This window comes from Pteronotus mesoamericanus, unplaced genomic scaffold, assembly GCF_021234165.1.
Source record: "Pteronotus mesoamericanus isolate MK-2021 breed Mesoamerican mustached bat unplaced genomic scaffold, CSHL_Meso_final scaffold_85, whole genome shotgun sequence".
NCBI lineage: Eukaryota > Metazoa > Chordata > Mammalia > Chiroptera > Mormoopidae > Pteronotus > Pteronotus mesoamericanus.
In genome coordinates this window covers 25915920-25934376 of record NW_026555329.1, presented here as the reverse complement: position 1 = coordinate 25934376, position 18457 = coordinate 25915920, and the positions used below count along the sequence as shown (strand labels likewise).

The 18457-nt window shown below is 38.0% G+C and overlaps 1 protein-coding gene across 2 annotated transcripts in view; it reads right to left on the bottom strand.

Annotated features, from left to right (window-relative positions):
- Window positions 1–18457, bottom strand: part of ELAPOR2 (endosome-lysosome associated apoptosis and autophagy regulator family member 2) — a 182602-nt gene that overhangs the window by 24732 nt on the left and 139413 nt on the right. For both annotated transcript variants that reach the window (XM_054564617.1, XM_054564616.1), the window contains exons 13-18: window positions 16688–16825; window positions 14950–15213; window positions 14077–14250; window positions 11908–12097; window positions 9297–9393; window positions 8468–8569 (exon numbers count right to left, since the gene is read on the bottom strand). In XM_054564617.1, the coding sequence (XP_054420592.1) occupies window positions 8468–8569; window positions 9297–9393; window positions 11908–12097; window positions 14077–14250; window positions 14950–15213; window positions 16688–16825 (965 nt within the window). The remainder of the gene's footprint in view (window positions 1–8467; window positions 8570–9296; window positions 9394–11907; window positions 12098–14076; window positions 14251–14949; window positions 15214–16687; window positions 16826–18457) is intronic.

Sequence of the window (18457 nt, the reverse complement as noted above, 5' to 3'; positions counted from 1 at the left end):
GGTAAAGAGATCAAGCAAAAGAAGAAAAGAGAGAGAGAAAAAGAAAGAAAGAGAGAGAAAGAAAGAGAAAAGAAAGAAGGAAAGAAAAAGAGAGAAAAGAAAGGAAAGAAAGAAAAAGAAAGAAAGGAAGGAAGGAAGGAAGGAAGGAAGGAAGGAAGGAAGGAAGGAAGGAAGGAAGGAAGAAGGAAGAAGGAAGGAAGGAAGAAAGGAGTCATGGACTTGGACAACAGTATGGCGATTGCAGGGGGGGGGGTGGGGGGTGGAAGAGAATATAAGGGGGATAAATGATAACAGAAAAAATACAATAAAAATAAACTATTAAAAAAAGTAAAAATTAAATTATTGGGAGAGTTGGTAAAGCATTGTAAAACTGTTTTGCCTAAGCTTCATTCAAGATCCAAAGTTAAAACAAATTCATCGACGTTGTCAGTACGTTTCTGATCCTTCTGGAGTTAGTCTCAGGAGACTGAGGGAAAGGCCACGATCTTGTGTGCCTAGAACACTTCTCCTGTGTGAGGGCACGAATGTTGCTGAACTTCTTTCATGTGGGGTTTTGGTAGGTTTCTTGAGGTTCCCCGTCTTAGGGTCTGAAGACTGACATCCTCAGGGATGGGTGATGTTCTCTGACCTGCCACTAGTGACTCTCTCAGCTTTGGCACCTCAGCAAGGTCAGCCTTTCTCGGCTGAGGATGCCCTGTCATTGGCAAAAACCCTTCTTGTGCGGGGCCCATCCAACACAGTTGTGTCTTGCTCCAATTTTGTTTGCCCAAAGACTGAAGAGCTTAAATCACTTTTGACTGGGCTTGAACATAAGATATTTGACCCACAGCTCTTAGATCCAGAAATCTAAAATTCTACCAGTCTCCTACAAAAACCACCTTTTCAAAAGACTACCTGGAGTTAATAACCAAAAGTCAGCACCTGATCAAGACCCAGACCAACTACATTAATGGACATTCCCTAGTTCTTTTTATCTATTCGACTCTGTATCTTCTACGGTGAAATAAGTACCTGTCAAAACTTTAGCAAGTTTATTTCAAAATTGATCCTAAAATTTTAAGACTGTTCTGTGATATTTTTATATCATGTCTTAAGATTACTCATTACTGTCTGGATTATATAATTTTAACTCTATTAGTGTCTGAATTATATAATTTTAACTTTATTAAAATTACCTAATTTTAATTCTGTATTAGAGTTTTTCCATTTCTTGATCACAACAAGTTAGTTGCTTTCCTTTATGCACATAATGCTTTTATATGTCTCCTTACTTTTTAATGTTATAAGACAATATTTGGTCTTAATCTTTTCAATTCTATTGCCTTTTTTACTTAATTTATACAGATTTGGATATCTATTACTTGTCCATAAATAGTGCAGAGGAAAAAGAAAACAAGGAGCGACCCTGCCAGTTATGGCTCAGTTGGTTGGTGTGACATCCCATAAATCAAAAGGTCATGTGTTCGATTCCGGGTCAGGGCACACACGTAGGTTGCAGATTTGGTGCCCAGTCAGGACACTGATGTTTCTCTCCCTCTGCCTTTCTCCCTTCCTTCCTTCCCCTCTCTCTCTCAAATCCATACGCACGTCCTTGGGTGAGGATTTAAAAAAAAAAGAAAACAAGGAACTCATTTAAACAATAATTATTCTCTTTCTCTTACCAACTTAAAATCGATAGACTTTGGGCTTTAACAGTTCTTCTCCAAAGACCAAAGAAAACGCTATACTAGCAGCCAATAACTCTAACAGACTATCAGTCAGAGCCTGTGCTATAAACCAGGGCACACTGAACCACTGAACACCATCAGGGCAGAACTGAAACACCCCTTTCCAGATAGACAATATTCTCAGAGGCTACACTTATAATGAAGACGAATTTGGAATTTGAAGGAGATTTTGGCAAAATAATTTTGGATTAATTTATAAACTACCCAAGCAACTAAATATGTTTGTAAGTTTTGAGAGATTGGGAATGTTCATTTTTCCTCCAACTCAAAACATTAATAAAGAAGACTGTATCTGGGGAAAGATGACTCATGAAACGAAGGCACCAATAATACGCAGATCAGCTGAGTTATCCCAGATAAATGTGATATTTGCGTCTGCTTAGTGTGCTCCTTTGCAAATCTCTGCCTATAAGGAATTAGAGGAAAAAATAAATAAAAAGATCAAAACATGATAGCATGAAAAGAGCAACAGACACAGTCAGAAAAATTGCTCCATCTTGTCTGTGCCACTAGATAGCTAGACAGTGTGGGTGTCTTCTGTGCTTCCTACTGTGTCTAGTAAACGGATTTGACTTAAGGATCTCTAATGTGCTATGACATCTCTATTATCAAAGTAAAACTGGTTCCCTCTGTCTGGTTTCTAATAAGGCTTTTTTATAACCTTTTCACTAAGAGACATTTCTCGCTTTTGAAAGAGCACTTTAGACACAATGCTTAGGTCTAATTATTCCTAATGAAAGGAGAACCTTCAATTCCTCTAACTATGTAGGATCATGATTAGAGGTCCGGAAGACCTTTTAGGCAGAGGCTGGAGAGGCATTTATTTAGGGATATTAGAAGTCTATTGTGTTAGCAATGTATTCTTTGGCCAAGGTACAAACTGCACTAGATAATCTCACAAGTCCACTCCGGCTCTCAGATTTCATCTACCACAGAATCATGCTGTTAAGTTTTTATCTAAATGTCTCACACCCTGCAGGCACTTTGTGGAATTAGAAACCAACTGCATTTGCCAGACCAGACACACAGGCTGATCTTTCCAATTGCAGCCCTACTAATTTGCTGCTCTCTCTAAATTCCACATGAAATACACAGAGAACACATATTCCCTCTTTTCTCCTGCCTCAATCACTGTCTGTTAAGACAGCCTCATTTTTCCAGGGCTGGGTGTCTTACGCCATTTTTTCCAGGTCACCAAGAAACAGAGCCCCAATTGATACTACTACTGCCAAAGTGGCCTTTGCCTGGTTTGCCAAGATTCTTGGCCAGATGCTACCTGAGGATAGAATCCCTCGTGATCTGCCAGTCTCCCTGTTGAGGCTTCTTGATCAACATGAGAGGCTTCTCAAGGCAATTGCTTGGTTAGCACCTTCCTCTCTCTCCTGGAGAATTTAAAGCTCCCCCCACCATGGCTCCCCAAATAATGCAGGTTAAGTCCTATTCAAAAGTAGCCTAAGTATCTGGCTTAGTTAACATTTCTTTGCCATTAGGAGGAAATCACAAATTTTTATTCAGCCTTGCAGCTAAAGATAATTCTAATTATTGCAGAACAAGCTGCTGTTGCTCCTGTTCTGATCCCAGAGCTCCCCCTTGTGCCCTGATGGGAAATTGAATCAAGAAAAAAATAAAAGATCAATACATACAGACCATGGGGTTCTAGCAGTTCCCTGGGGTGGTGGTCCTCAAACTTTGGTGTGTATCACAATGATAAAATAAAGTTTTATCAAGGTATCAGTGAAGAAATCCACCCTTTAAAGCATGACATTTTAAAATAGCTTTTAGAAAACTAAAATGTAGACCAAAGTTTGAGAATCTGCCTCGGGGTGGCGGGGTGGGGGGAAGAGCCAAATCTCTAAAACATGGGTTAGGACTAGTGCTTCTCAAAATTTACTATGTATCAGAATTACCCTGTGATTTAAAAATATTCTGGTGCTTTCCCTAAATATTTCCCTAAAATATTTAGATTTTAGGGAAAGTCTAGAAAATGATTTTAAAGTAGACCCCCCCACGAAGGTATTCTGCAGCAGATCTTGAGGAACCCTTGAGAAGATAAGATCCCTAAGTAAAAAAACCTGCTAAAAGTCAAATTTTCCTCTTCTCAGAACAAAAAAATCAGTTTCCAGATGCCATCTTTTGACATCATGAGACTACTTTTTTTATTACTTAAAAAAATCAAAACGCACCTTGGGATAGAGATAAATATTTTCTAAAGGATAGGCCAAGTCTTTTAGCAACATTATCTGCTTGAGTCAAAGATCTGGGGGAGGCTTCAGAAGTCACCCATGTGGGCCCCTAGAGGCTAGACCCAGACTCAGGTTAGTGGCCAGGTCCAAAAAAGGACCCCAGAAGCATTCACAAGAACGAGCATCTGAACTCAGAGCCGCGTGGTGGGACATCAGAGAACAAAGAAGGAAAACTCTGAACACACCTTCTCATTAAAAAAGTGTGGCTTGCTGCCTCGACGTTAGCACAGATGCTGGCCTGGGGATCTTCCTCTACATGATACTGTGGGGGTTCAGAACGAACCACCCCAAGATGTGCCTCAGTGGTATGTAGGTTACTTTGAGCTAAAGGCAATTTTAGCTTCAGACTCAAAAACCTTTGGCCCCTCCCTTTAACTACCACCTATAGAGCAGGGCAAAGCTCTGAAGGTCTGTTCTCCGTATCACCCTGCAATGACCCTTTGAAGCCCCCAAGGTGCATTACCTCATCCCTAGCTCAGGATGGCTTATACACCTCAGCCCCCCCTTTCTGTCTCTGAACCTCTTCTGCATGTGGGTCTCTGACTCTCTTATGTATGTGGTGTTCCAATACATATGTGCGTATTACATTGGGTTATTTTCTCTTACTAATCTGCCTGTCTATTTAATGATTAGACCAGCCAAAAGAATCTCGAGGGCAGAGGAAAGTTTGTTCCTTCCCCACAATCCTGATGTAACAAAAGCAGGATAACTTAAGATCTCTCAAGGGTTACTGTGAACCTATCAAAAGCAAAATTAAGTCAATCATTTTCTTTTAAAAAATATAAACTTTGCTAGCTTGATGAAGAAAAATCTGGGACTTCCAGGCAAGATGGAGACACAGGAAAATGCAGTACTTGCCTCCTTCCACAACCACTGAACTGCACAACAACCATCATTCAGAGCCACCTGAAATCTGGCTAAATGGAAGTCCTACAACTAGGTAATTAGCCACATCAAGATTGGTTGGAGGGGTGGAGATGGGAATGAGATGGTCCCATGCCCATGAGGGGCAGATAAAAACTAGGAGGGGTGTCTCCGCTGTAGAGAGCCCCTAAGGAGTGAGGGGTCCCAGCCCCACACCAGGCTCCCATCCCAAGGCTCCAATGCCAGGAAGAGAAGCCCCCATAACTTCTGGCTGTAAAAACCAGCAGGGATTGAGGCTGAGAGAGACAGAGGGCTTCAGGAGTCCCAGGCAGTTCCTCTTAAAGGGCCCACACATAGATTTACCCAGACACTCACTTCCTCTGAGCTCCAGTGACTGGGCAGCTTGAAAGGCATCAGAGACATATGGGAAGGAACCAAACTGTCTGGCTCTGGTAGGAGAGCTGGGAGGGCAGCTTTCTCCCAAAGAAGTGTTAGCAGAGGCCTCACAGAGCCAGCAGATCGGCACCATATCTAGTGATTCCCTGAGGCCCCACCCTACCCAACTTTCAGATCCATCCAAGCTGTTTCCAGTGGCTTTTCTGTAAGGATGGCCTGTCTTGGCTCATGCTTCAGATTTTCCAAAAAAATATCTCAAACAAGGAGCAGCTGACCTCAGTATGCCTTGTACCTCTCACTAAGTGGTCCCAGCCCCGGCACTAGCATCAGTTAGTTTCAGTTCATAACTTGGCCTCACCTGGGCACCTCCAAGGCCAGCACAAATAGCAGCTATCTGCAGATTGCTTTGTAGCTCATGCCAGGTGGCCCCAGGCTGAACACAGATGGCAGCTGACCTTGGCCTGCACCTCCTGGGAGGCCCCAGAGCCAGTGCATCCAGTGTTCAGCTTCAGACCACTTTGAAGTATCACTGCCCAACCACCTCCACAAGCGACACACTCAAGGGGTGGGCTGAGTGGGCACCAGAGCCCTGCAGAAGGAAGTCCTGCTCTGCAGAATTAGCCCCTGCACAGCCAAAACTCCACAGTGGTCAGAGGTTGGTGGTTGCAGCCAGTACTTGAAGCTGATAAGCCTGGGGGTAAATACCTCCCATTGATGTGCCAACAGCAATCAAGGCTCAACTACAATAGGAGGCACACCTCAAATACCAAGCTTGGGTGATTGGGGAGGCTGTGCCACTGGATCCTACAGAGCACCTACTAAATTAGGCCACTCTACGAAGCCTGGGAGACATAACAGCTCCACCTAATACATAGAAACAAACACAGGGAAGCTGCCAAAATGAGGAGACAAAGAAACATGGCCCCAGCGAAAGAACAGAACAAAACTCCAGAAAAAGAATGAAGTAAAATTCTCTGGCCAGGTGGCTCAATTGGTTGAAGCATCATCCCATACACCAAAAGGTCATGGGGTCAGTTCCTGGTCAGGGCACATACCTAGGTTTTGGTTTCTATCCCCAGTGAGGGTGTGTGCAAGAGGCAGCCAATCAGTGTTTCTCTCTCACATTGATGTCTGTCTCTCTCTCTCTTCTCAATAAATATCCTTGGGTGAGGATTAAAAAAAAAAAAGAACTAAGCAAAATGGAGGCAAGGAATCTACTAGATGCAGGGTTCAAAACACTGGTTATAAGGAACTTAGTGAGAACTTTAACAACAACAAAAAAGACCAGTCAGAAATGAAGGATACACTAACTCAAGTAAGAAGAATTTACAGGGAATCAACACATGAAGCCAAGAATCAAATCAGTGATTTAAAATATAAGGAAGCAAAAAACACCCAATTAGAATAGCATAAAGAAAAAAGAATTAAAAAATGAGGATAGTACTTTAAAGAGCCCCTTGGACAACTTCAAGTACACCAACATTTGCACTATGGGGATGCCAAAAGGAGATGATAGAAAGCAAGAAATTAAAAACCGACTTGAAAAAATAATGACATAAAACTTCTCTCTAACTTGGTGAAGAAAACAGACATGCAAGTCCAGGGAATCCCAAAAAGATCATCCCAAAGAGGCCCACACCAAGACACGTAATTAAAATGCAAAAGGTTAAAGTCAAAGAGAGAATTAAAAACAGCAAGAGAAAACCAGTTAGTTCCCTATGCTAATTTCTCAACAGAAACTCTGCAGTCGAGAAGAGATTAGCAAGATATATTCAAAGTGATGAAAAATAAGGACCTACAACCAAAATTACTCTGCACAGCAAAGCTATCATTTAGAATCAAAGGGGAAATAAAGAACTTCCCAAACAAGAAAAAGCTAAAGGAGTTCATTACCACTGAACTATTCTTATAAGAAATGGTAAAGGGTCTTCTTTAAGAAGAATAAAAAGAGATAAAAATATAAATAACAAAATGGCAATAAATATATGTAGATATCAACAATTAGTTCTTTAATAAAAGCAAAATAAACAAGCAGAACAGATCATAGATACAGAGAACATTTTGATGGTTGCCAGAGGGGAGGGGAGCTGGGAGGATGGGTGAAAAAGGTGAAGGGATTAAGAAGTACAAATTGGTTGTTTCAGAATGGCCATAGGGATGCAAAGCACAGAGTAGGGAATATAGTCAATCACATTCTAATAACTATGTATGTTGTGAGATGGGTATGAGATTTATCAGGACAATCACCTGGTTATGTAATATCCAATCGCTGGAGTGTACACCTAAAACTGATATAATAATGTATGTCACCTTAAAAAATACAAATGATTTTAAAATGGAAACAAAAATTTTTTTAAATCCCCTTAAGATCCAAAAATCTGCAAAATAAATAATCTACTTACTGAACAATTAATAATTGTGAAAAATAAAAATCAGGAGACATTTAAGTGCCATTCATGCCATGTAAGCCATCTTTATTTAAGCTGACAGTTCTTCTGAGTCCATGAAATTGTTTACTTTCTTTTAGCATTCCCACACAAAGTGGGCTGTATTAAACAGATGTAGAATGCGGACAGCGGCCGCCTCAATCAGTTAAATGAACTGTATTATGTATTCTATGGGTCAGACTCTACCTTGGTGATACCACCAACACTTATCAGAAAACTCAAGAATTAGAAATAGATCATACAAATTATCTACCCTGGCCCCATTGCCTTACAGAGAAAGAAACTATAACTTACAGGTCAGAATACTAAATCTAGATCATCCAAATAATTCATTGATGATAAAGAATTATAACCCAGTATACAATTCCTAATCCAGCTCTCAAAGAAATTAAGGCAAAACAGCAAGAATAAATACAAGGATACGAACAGGATAATATATGTTACTTAAACAATTTTTTAAGAGATTCAGACACTCAGGCAAACAGGATGAGAATATGTCATTGAGGAGACCAGGAAGTACTGAGATGGCACAAGGACCTCTTAATAGGCACTCAGCACACCACACAACAAAAATCCATAACCTCTTCTGTTCTCTTGCTGCTTTACATCCATAGATATTGTATTATATTTTATCAGAATTACCCTGTGATTTAAAAATATTCTGGTGCTTTCCCTAAATATTTCCCTAAAATATTTAGATTTTAGGGAAAGTCAAGGCATACTGAGATTCTAGAGTTTTGCTTCTTCGTAATAAATATAAATATAAATAATTATTTAGAAATAAGAGTACCTGGGGACTGAAATCACACCAGCTCCTGGTTTAGTAGGATTACATCTCATTTTCACAGCGGTTGACCGGCCATTAACACAAGATGTTGTAGTCGTAGAAGACCTATTATAAAGCAAATATCATTTTACAAAATACGTATGACACAGATTACAAGGACAAAAATAGCCTGCATATAACTCCTATGCTATATAAACAAATGAAAGAGAAAAATATATCAAAGTTGATGAATTTAGAATTTTATTTTTTGGTTTTCTTGTGATACTTGATTTTATTGTATTTTTAATTTAATCTTTATTATATTTTTCCATTACTATTTAGTCCCGTTATACACCTTCCCCCCAGCAATCATCACTCTGTTGTCCATGTCTATGAGTCCTTTTTCCTTTTGGTTCAATCGATCCACCCCCTAACCTCCTCCCCCCGACTAGCTGTCATATAAATTGATGTCATTTACTTTCACTGACTGTGAAAAGTTAACTATTTTCCAAGGTAAAGTGATAAGCTACCAACAAGGTGTTTAGGAAAGATTTTGTAACTATAATCAAAAGAAATTTTAAAGGAAAAAATGTCATATCCATTCGGGCTGATGTTTTGATGTATAAATTACAAATAATTACTGTCTACACAATAGAGTCTACTGCCTAATTTAAAACATTATATACATGAGAGAAATTATATAAGGCTTTCAAACTATTTCATGTTTCCTACTTTTTACTTAGGCTTTTTAAGAATCAATTACTGCTTATTAATTATAAACTTCTATGCTAGAACCCTGATGACATTTTTTGATTTAAAAAAAACTGTCAAGGGAAACAGCATCTCTACTTACTTATAAAAGAAATGCACATCTGGTATTTGGCTTGGTGAAACTGGGAACATATCTTCTTTTATATTAATATTTTGCAATGCGGTTTCAATTGTCACTCCTAGATGACAATAAAAAAGATACTACTGAGCTATATGGGAAAATTAAGTTTATTTAGTCTCTATATCTGAATAAAAAATAGCTTTACTGTCACACAGTCATTTTACAAGAAATATTGTATTAAATTAATGCATTCATGGTAAGAATAAGAAACTTTCCACAAAAGAGAGAAAGGAAACTTTCCAAAGTCTGTACAAAATATAAAAGATTCTACTCCCTAGCTTTGTAATTTTGCTCAAGTCACTTTACTTCCCTGGATCTTATGTCCTGAATCTTTTCTAAAATATATTTTATTGACTATGGTATTAGAGTTGTCCCCATTTTTCCCCGTTTACCCCCTTCCACCCAGTACCCCCATTCCTTTCAGCACCCCCCCTCAGTTCATGTGCATATGCCATGCATATAAGTTCTTTGGCTACTCCATTTCCTATGCTGTTTTTAATCTCTCCCTGTCTATTCTGTAACTACCAACTTGGACTTCTTAACCCCTGCACCTCTTCCTCTATTCTCCCTCTTCCCCTTCTAGCCGATAACCCTCTGAATGATCTCCATATCTATGATTCTGTTCCTGTTCTGCTTGTTAGCTTAGTTTGTTTTTTAAATTCAGTTGTCAATAGTTGTAAATTTATTGCCATTTTAATGTTCATAATTTTGATCTTGTCTTTCTAATATAATTCTCTTTAACATTCCATATAATTATAGCTTGGTGATAATGAACTTTAGTTTTACCTTGTCTGGGAAGCATTTTACCTGCCCTTCCATTCTAAATTAAAGCTTTGCTGGATAGAGTAACCTAGGTTGTAGGTCCTTTTCATAACTTTTAATACTTCTTCCCAATCCTTTCTTGCCTGCAAAGTTTCTTTTGAGAAATGAGCTGACAGACTTATGGGAACTCCTTTGTAGGAAACTATCTGCTTTTCTCTTGCTTCTTTTTACCGTTTTAATTATGATGTGGTTGGTGTGGTCCTCTTTGGGTCCAACTTGTTTGGGATTCTCTGTGCTTCCTGGATTTGTATGTCTATTTCCTTCACCAAATTAGAGTTTTCTTTCATTATTTTTTCAAACAAGTTCTCAATTTCTTGCTCTTCCTCTCATCTTCCTGGCACTCCTATGATTCAGATGTTGGTATGTTTGGAGATGTCCCAGAGGCTCCTTAATCTATCCTCATTTTTTAAAATTCTTTTTTCTTTTTCTTTTTGCTGTTCTGATTGAATGCTTTTTTCTTTCTTATGTCCCAACTCACTGATTTTATTCCCAGCTTCATCCTCTCCACTGTTGTTTCCCTGTAGATTTGTCTTTATTTCACTTAATGTAACCAGTAAAGGACTCCTAGACAGAGGTGCCTTATAAAGCCCACTGGAGCTGATGCTGCAGAAAATGGTTCCACCTGACCCAGAGTCCCCATGGGGAAACTAAGGGGAGGGGAAAGCAGAGGTGGAGGAACCGGCGACCGCACAGGTGCACTCCCAGAGGGGCAATTAATCCAACTCTGCATTCCACTTCAAGAGCCACCTGTGCTGAATCTTTAAAATGCATGCAATATTTAGGGGATCTCTAAAGTCTCTTCCAGTTCTAGCATTTGAACAATCCACTGTGATAGCACTCAGCCTCTGGCGAGTTTTGTTGAATGAGTTGGCCTACTTTGTTAATATTGCTTTTCATTCGCATTTATTACAGGCATTATTTGAAAAAAAGTTCTTGTACCCTAATAATTTCAAAAAATAATCCCCAAATTTGCTTAATCTAAAAGGAAGGCATTTTCCCCTAGGCAAAATGATGACAGAGCTAAAATGCAAGCAATAACAGAAGCAGTTGCTTTGGACACAGTTTAGATGCTGATTGCAAGCTTGGCAACTGACCTTGGTGCTGAAAAGTAAAGCCAAATTCCTCTGGAATCTATAGCAACGGTTCCCAAATCTGGATCCATAATAGAATCATCTAAGAAGCTTGTTAAATTGTTGGATTGTTATATGCTTTATTAGGTTCCTAATCCCTACCCCAGAGGTCTAATGAACTTGATCCCTAGGAATTACTAATCAGGGTCCTGAATCCTTCTTAAAACTTTCTTATGTTATTGGGAATAAATCTCAGCACATTCACCTTTGCTACTTGTCACCAGCTTACCTCTAGTATAAAAAAAAAATGATGAACACTGATGGCAGATATTATGACTTAGGTTTATGTTGTGTCTGTTTACTGTTCTTTTGTTTATAGTTTTGGTATCATAAATTATACTGTCTCTTAAACTCCTAGAGAATCTGATATAAGGCAGACTCTCAGAAAACAAAACACATATCACATGAGTTAATACATAAATTCAGAAGCTTCTTGTATTCACTGAGGTTAACTAACACCTCCTTTGTAGGGGCTTTTTTAACCATGTTACAAAGTAATGATTTAGAATTACCTGCAGTCTTTAATCATCAATGATACACACCAATGCAATGACAAGTTATCAGTACCATAGATTTTTTTAAAAATTCATGCATGCAGATATGAACAAAATGAAACTTACCTAAAAATGTGTCTGCCAGAATGATGGATTGTGATGACAAGGCTGCCCGGAAGCCCTTACTTTCTGAAGGAATGATAGTCGACTGGCATACAAATGCTCCTACCAGATTTGTGTAATCATCTGACCCTGCCACCATTTCCTTTACTGTAAAGTCTGTTATATTGTTGGTACAGAGAGCCATCTTCTCCCCCTAGAAAAACAAAGTCATAAGGAGGATTTTTGAAGGTCACTCTCTAAACTGGATCCCAGCTAGCAGGTGACTCTAGAAGAGCAGCAATTCTCTCCTCACTGCAGTTCTGATTTATTAGATCTGGTGTGGGGCCCAGTCACCAGTAATTTTTGAAAGCTCTTGAGGCGATGCCAATGTTCCACCAGGGTTGAGAGTCACTAAAGTTATCATGAATATACTAATTCAAGGCTGCATTCCTCTTCCAGCTACAAGCAACATTTGTGCTGGGTGAAAGCCATCTAACTTAAGGAGTAAAAGTCATCTACGAACTCCTCAATTTATAGGATAACAGTGCATACAAAGAGACCAGAATGTTGATGATGGTTTTAATGCCAAGAAAAAAGACTTGCCCTTCCTCCTCCTTCACAGGCTGATGTGTACCAAAAAGGCAATGCAAAGGCTAAAGAAGAAAGCATAAGAGCCATATTGCTGCAATTCCTAGGACAACATCTAAATTTTAAACAGCTGGTCACTGCAAGTGTCTTTATTCACATACTCTTAGGTTTAATTACATGTATCTGCTCAACTACACAGTAAGTTGAAGAGAATACAAAACATTACTTTTTTTAATCATTTGGAGGGTAGTTGGAAGATATAATTTATAAAAACTGGAGGACTCTTTAGATATAGTATGTTTTGATATACTATTGTTCCAATGCAAAGGACTTTAGCTTGCTCTATAATTTCTGAGAATAAATGTACAAAGGAAAATAGGAACACTATTTTATTGGTCTTAGATATAGAGTGTGCACAGGCGGGCATAAAGAAAAGAATAAGGATTTCGCTTTGCTAATGCAGCTGGCAATCATGACCTACGAAATTTTCTCCCTCCACCAAGTCTCAGCACTATACAGGTGAAACATATTTTTACTAAGCTTAAATTAAACTGTTGAAGTCAAAGGAAGAGAAAAATGGAAAAGAGAGAAACTACTGAGGCAGGAAAGAGGAAAACAACACTAAACAAAAAGGAGTAAGAATATAAAGAAAAAAAAGATGACAGAGGAGAAGAGAGAATATGGAAGAAAAAACAATGGTAATACAGGAATAAGACTAGGAAAAAGTATGATATATAATGGAATTAATCTCATTCACTGTTTCACACAGTATTAAACATAATAGGTACTTAGTATATATTTACTTAGTGAGTAATTGACTAATGAATTGAGTATGTAAAATTAGGGCAGGACAAATGTCATACCATGAAAAATTTGTAGAATTTTTTTTGTTTGAAAACTTCTGTGATCACCATATTCCTTATTATCTCCTTTGTACAAAGTTTGCCACAACACCACATAATAAAGACCATTAGAGATACGGGAGTTAATAAAGAGACATGGAGGAATGGCCTTATATAGGCATATATGTCCCAAACCCAACCTTGTCTGCCCTTAAAAATATTGAACATATAGTTCTGTAACTCTCCCCATTACCAATGTCAATTAAAGTTCTGTCTCTTCTCACAGAAAATAAAATCCCATTATTTATTTGCAGAAGCTACCTGATCAACTGACATTTGTCCCCTGCTTAACTCCTTTTTATTTTTGGACAAACTTCCTCTTGGATGTCTTTTTCTTTTTATAACACATTATTGACAATATTATAAACAACAGTAAACCTTTCTCAAATATAGGAGGGATAACAAGCCTGAGCCACCTTTATAAAAATTAAAGAACCTGAAGCATTTACATCATAGCTCCAAGCTTTGGTGTTCAAGAGACTGGGTGAGCACTTTGAGGGACTGAGAACCAGACAAGGTTGCCTTTGCTGGAGGAAGCTGCCAACCAACATGCTAGGAGACAACAGCGGATGTAAGCAATCAAAGCTCCATTTCTGACATTTGGGGGTTTCCTCAGAGATTTTACTGAGCCATCAATATAGAAAATACCAACTCAATCTGAATTGAAATATAGTCCCACCTCACCTTGACAGCCAGGACTCACCTCGTGCCCACATAAACTAATGTTGAAGAAGTGGAAATATTTTGTTCCTTTCGAGGTAAAGCTGGGGCCATTCATTAACGAGCCCACACTGCTGAGGTTGCTGAAGTCATAGTGCAAACTCTGATTTTCTTTCTCATGGTAGAAAAAGCAGTCACTATAGCAAACTGAGTGGTCCTTCGATTAAGAAATGTAAAAACAATTAATATAGCAGATAAGGAAGTATTAATATGAAAAATGTTTCAAAAAATTTAGGTTTAAAAACTATTTCAGTAATTTCATCTTAGTTATGATATATTTTACCATAATAATACAGAGAATTTCTAAATGCTAATTAGATTTTCTTAGGCAAAGCTTAGAAGATTCAGAAATTTTTAAAGCAGTTATTCCAAGGTTTGTATCTTGCAGAAAGGTATTTTAATACATAGTCAAAATTCCCTGTTATGTCCACTTAAATCAACAATAAAGCTGCTTTCTCCTTCACCCATAATAATATAGCATCAACCTTTGCCCTTAAAATGTTATGACACATTTGTTGTTCTCCATATACTCCTACAGCCAACCTATAGAGGTTGTTTATTTGCTCTGCCTTAACAGAACACACAAGAAATCAATTTTTATATTTTTGGAAAGCATTCTTATTTCAGTGCTTTTCTTAATATTTTATGTTCCCAAAAACTAGCACTTACATGGAGCATATTTAGTAAGTGCTCAATAAATGTAAAAGGAGAGAAAACAGGAAAGGGAATGAAAAAGTTACTTATAAATGTGACTAACAACCTTGCAGCTCCTGAAGAAGCATTACAGGGAACTTCAGAGTTGCTCTACTGAAATGTGCTTCCCCAGGGATGACTGAAGTATGATACCCTCACTTACCCGAGTGCTTCTACTCCCAGGCCCACATGGAATACAAGCCTCCTTGCCATAGACCTGATGTATGGACAGGTAGGTGTCAGGTGGACACTCCTTGCACTGGTTGGTTTCTTTCTCAATGTAGTGGCCTGGGGGGCAGGGGACACACGATGAGCCCGACTGTTCAGAACCGAGGGCACAGGCACGGCATGAGGACGCCACCCCATCAACTGCATTAGTGGCAGTGATAGAATAAATCTTCACCATGTCATTGATGAACCGTCTATTCTAAAAAGAGAGCAGAAAGTAATGACTTCTGCTTTGGGGCTTAATTGGACAACCAGATTGTTTTATGTTGATCACCAAAATTAACAGAGTGTTCCAGCCTTACAGTTTGTAATTAACAATAGATTACTTTTTTTGGTTATTTTTTTTCTTTAAAAATCAAATCTTCACATTAGAGGTGAAATTCCATAGTGACGGAGTTCCAAGAGTTTTGTCACAGTCATCATAAGATATTTCAAAACTGGTACTAACTGGGCATATTTTATAGACTTTGTATCTGGAAGAACTGGTACGGTTTAATAGAAAAGCAACTTTCTCTCTCATCATCGTCTACTCAGATGTGAGCCCAGGTCTAATGATACAATAGGACCCTGAGAGTGGCAGGGCGGGAGCCTTGGACTAGCCTCGGAAGACTAAGACTCACCCTAACACCAACTGTGCACTGCTGATGCAATCACGTGACACCTTTGGGCCTTCCTCTCTCTCTCTCTCTAGTACTTTCCCTAACCAGCATTCTCTGACTTCTACTGAAAGGATTTGGAACAGAACAAGAATCTGTGGCTTACTATACTTTTCCTTGTTGAGATACTGGGTCAGTTAAGGTGTTGTTTTTACCAAGCAGTGGGCATCACCCAATCAGTACAGGGCAGCATTACCCTAGACTACTGAACATTTTTTGTTTGGAGCAAAGGCAAAAAGAAAGCAAGGGAGCATCCCATAGCACGTTCATGCCATGCATGATGGTAACCTGAACACTCATAAATAGCAAGTGGAGTCAAGTGAAATATGGGGAATGGGTTCTCCAGTGAAAGTCTCCAGAGAAAAGAGAAAATGCTACGTCTGCCACCACAGTTTTAAGGCAGCTCCTGAACAAGTGGTTTACCTTGTTCTCTCCTTGGGAAGATCACATATGGTCTCCACAAAAATAATTGTACTTTTACCATTGAAACATACAATGAAATTTACTAAGGGGAGGATTAAGGTCTACTCTAGCAGGGAAAGCAAAAGAGGGTAAATAACTCAGTGTGTTAACCTAATCAAGTATCCATACACATTCTCCAGACTATAAAGGAGACATTACTGTGATGAAATTATAAACCAACATTTGTTAATGGCTCCTGGACAAATGTCTGATTATTCAGATGAAGAAGAGGAAGAAGGTCACCAGCCTCCTCAGTCTGAGAGAGCTTTTTAAATAACTACAAAATGAGATGTTCTTTCTCTTAAGCTTTCAGTAACTGTAACTGTTCACGGTGTAGAACAATTTAAAGAGTCATTGTATTATTCCATTTCATACATTCTTGCTCTCAAAAAATATAAACATTTTTATACCAACCCATTTTTATAACCAAATGCTTGATTCCATCTTGGAAAAAAGCTATCTTTTCCTTCAGATCTGAGTGGTCGCTTTCTATGAATCTCCCCTGGAGGCGTTTTCTTTGTATTTAAAAAAAAAACAACAAAACTTGGAACTTACATCTTGACCCTGATTAGTTCTCTGGAATGCCCATGTAAAAGTAAAGGTTGCATTCTTGAAGATGATGTGGGTGTAAGCTTGTTTTTCTTTGGTTCCACCCCATGATTCCACCACGTTAGTACTTTTTCTATTAATATCCTAAAAAATATATACCAAAAAGCACAAACTCAGTATTAATATATATGTGTATTCATTACAAATTTGTGTTTGTATTTAGAGCATTACCTGGAGGGTTTATAAATATGCATCTGCAGAGTATGTAGTCCTAGAATTCTCAAAACTTTCCTTCAAGTCTACACAAGCACTCACTAACTTAATGAGTACAATATATCAACCACATTGTCAATATAACCTGGAAGAGGTTCTGAATCACAGTATGTTTAAGGGGTGTGTGTGTGTGTGTGTGTATGTCTGTGTAGCTTGGAGAAATACACTTAGAAGAGGAAATATAATTCCTTAAACTTCTCACAGTAATCTTCATAAAATGACAATGCTTTCCTTTTTTATCTTTTTTCCTGGAAGATTCTGATAGGCAGCTCTTGCACAGAAATTACAAGTTCTCCCTGATTTATACTTGCAACTTCCAGACTCACCCAAGTGCAGATTAATCAGAATGTTATTTTATGTTCTTGAAACATTCTTTTGCTTCCAGTTTAATTTCAATAGAATTAATGTTTTATCTTATTTCCTTAGCTAAATTCAGTATTTAGAATACCATATAAATGTGTAACATTCCAACCAATACATTGTCATTAACATGGTTAGAAAGCAAATATAATAAATCAACCAAATAATGTAATATACATCTAATTTATTTGAAATGAAAACCAAGACCAACCCTGAATTTTCTTACTAGTCTTCCCTGCAGAACACCTAATACATGACTTAAGAATTTGGATGGGCTTCTGTTGATTATCTTGGATGTTGACAATACAGCGGCATGAACTCAAGACATGTCTCTTTCTTTCTCTGATGTAAACATAGGAGTCAAACATGTTAAAAAAGCAGTCAAATATGCTATAAAGAGGTATATGTTGCATTCACACTACAGATAGAAAGAAGAGAATGTGCTTTTCATACATTACAGAATTCCCCACATTACCCAACAACCAAATCATTGCACATGCCACTTCCTAAAAGGTGTCCATAGTATACAGATAGTGCTTTCTTAAACACCACTTTTCTGGATATTTATTCCAATAATAAATGGAATTTATTGCATTACTGCAACTAATACCACTTTATATTTGTAAAACATTACGCAATTTTGAAAGCATTTTTACATGCTAATTAACTGATACCTCAAAAAAATCCTGTGAGAAGACCAAATCACACAGAGAGACAACTAACAGATTCTGCTATGAGCTAAAACTCTAATATGGATTTACCAAAATAAATAATTGGTAAAAATAATTTTAATTAATTTTTAATTAACTTATAATTTATAATTATCATTTACCTCAGTAGTACTTGGTCAAATGAGAAAGACAAAAATAAATTTCTTTCACATAATTAAAATAAGGTTTTCTCAAAGGTTTTTAGGAGCACAATGGAGTTGTTAATTTTACATAAGAGAATAAAAGAAATCTTTCAAAAGCAGTGAAATTTGAGCTGCCCTTGAAGTATGAATGGCAGTTCACAAGACAAAGAAGCAAAATGAAGAATGTCATTCTAACCTAGAGTGCCAAGGCAAGGGAAATGAGAAAGTACAAGGTATTCCACTAACAAACTCAGGAGATCTAAAGAGGGATGAACACTAACAGTAGGTTG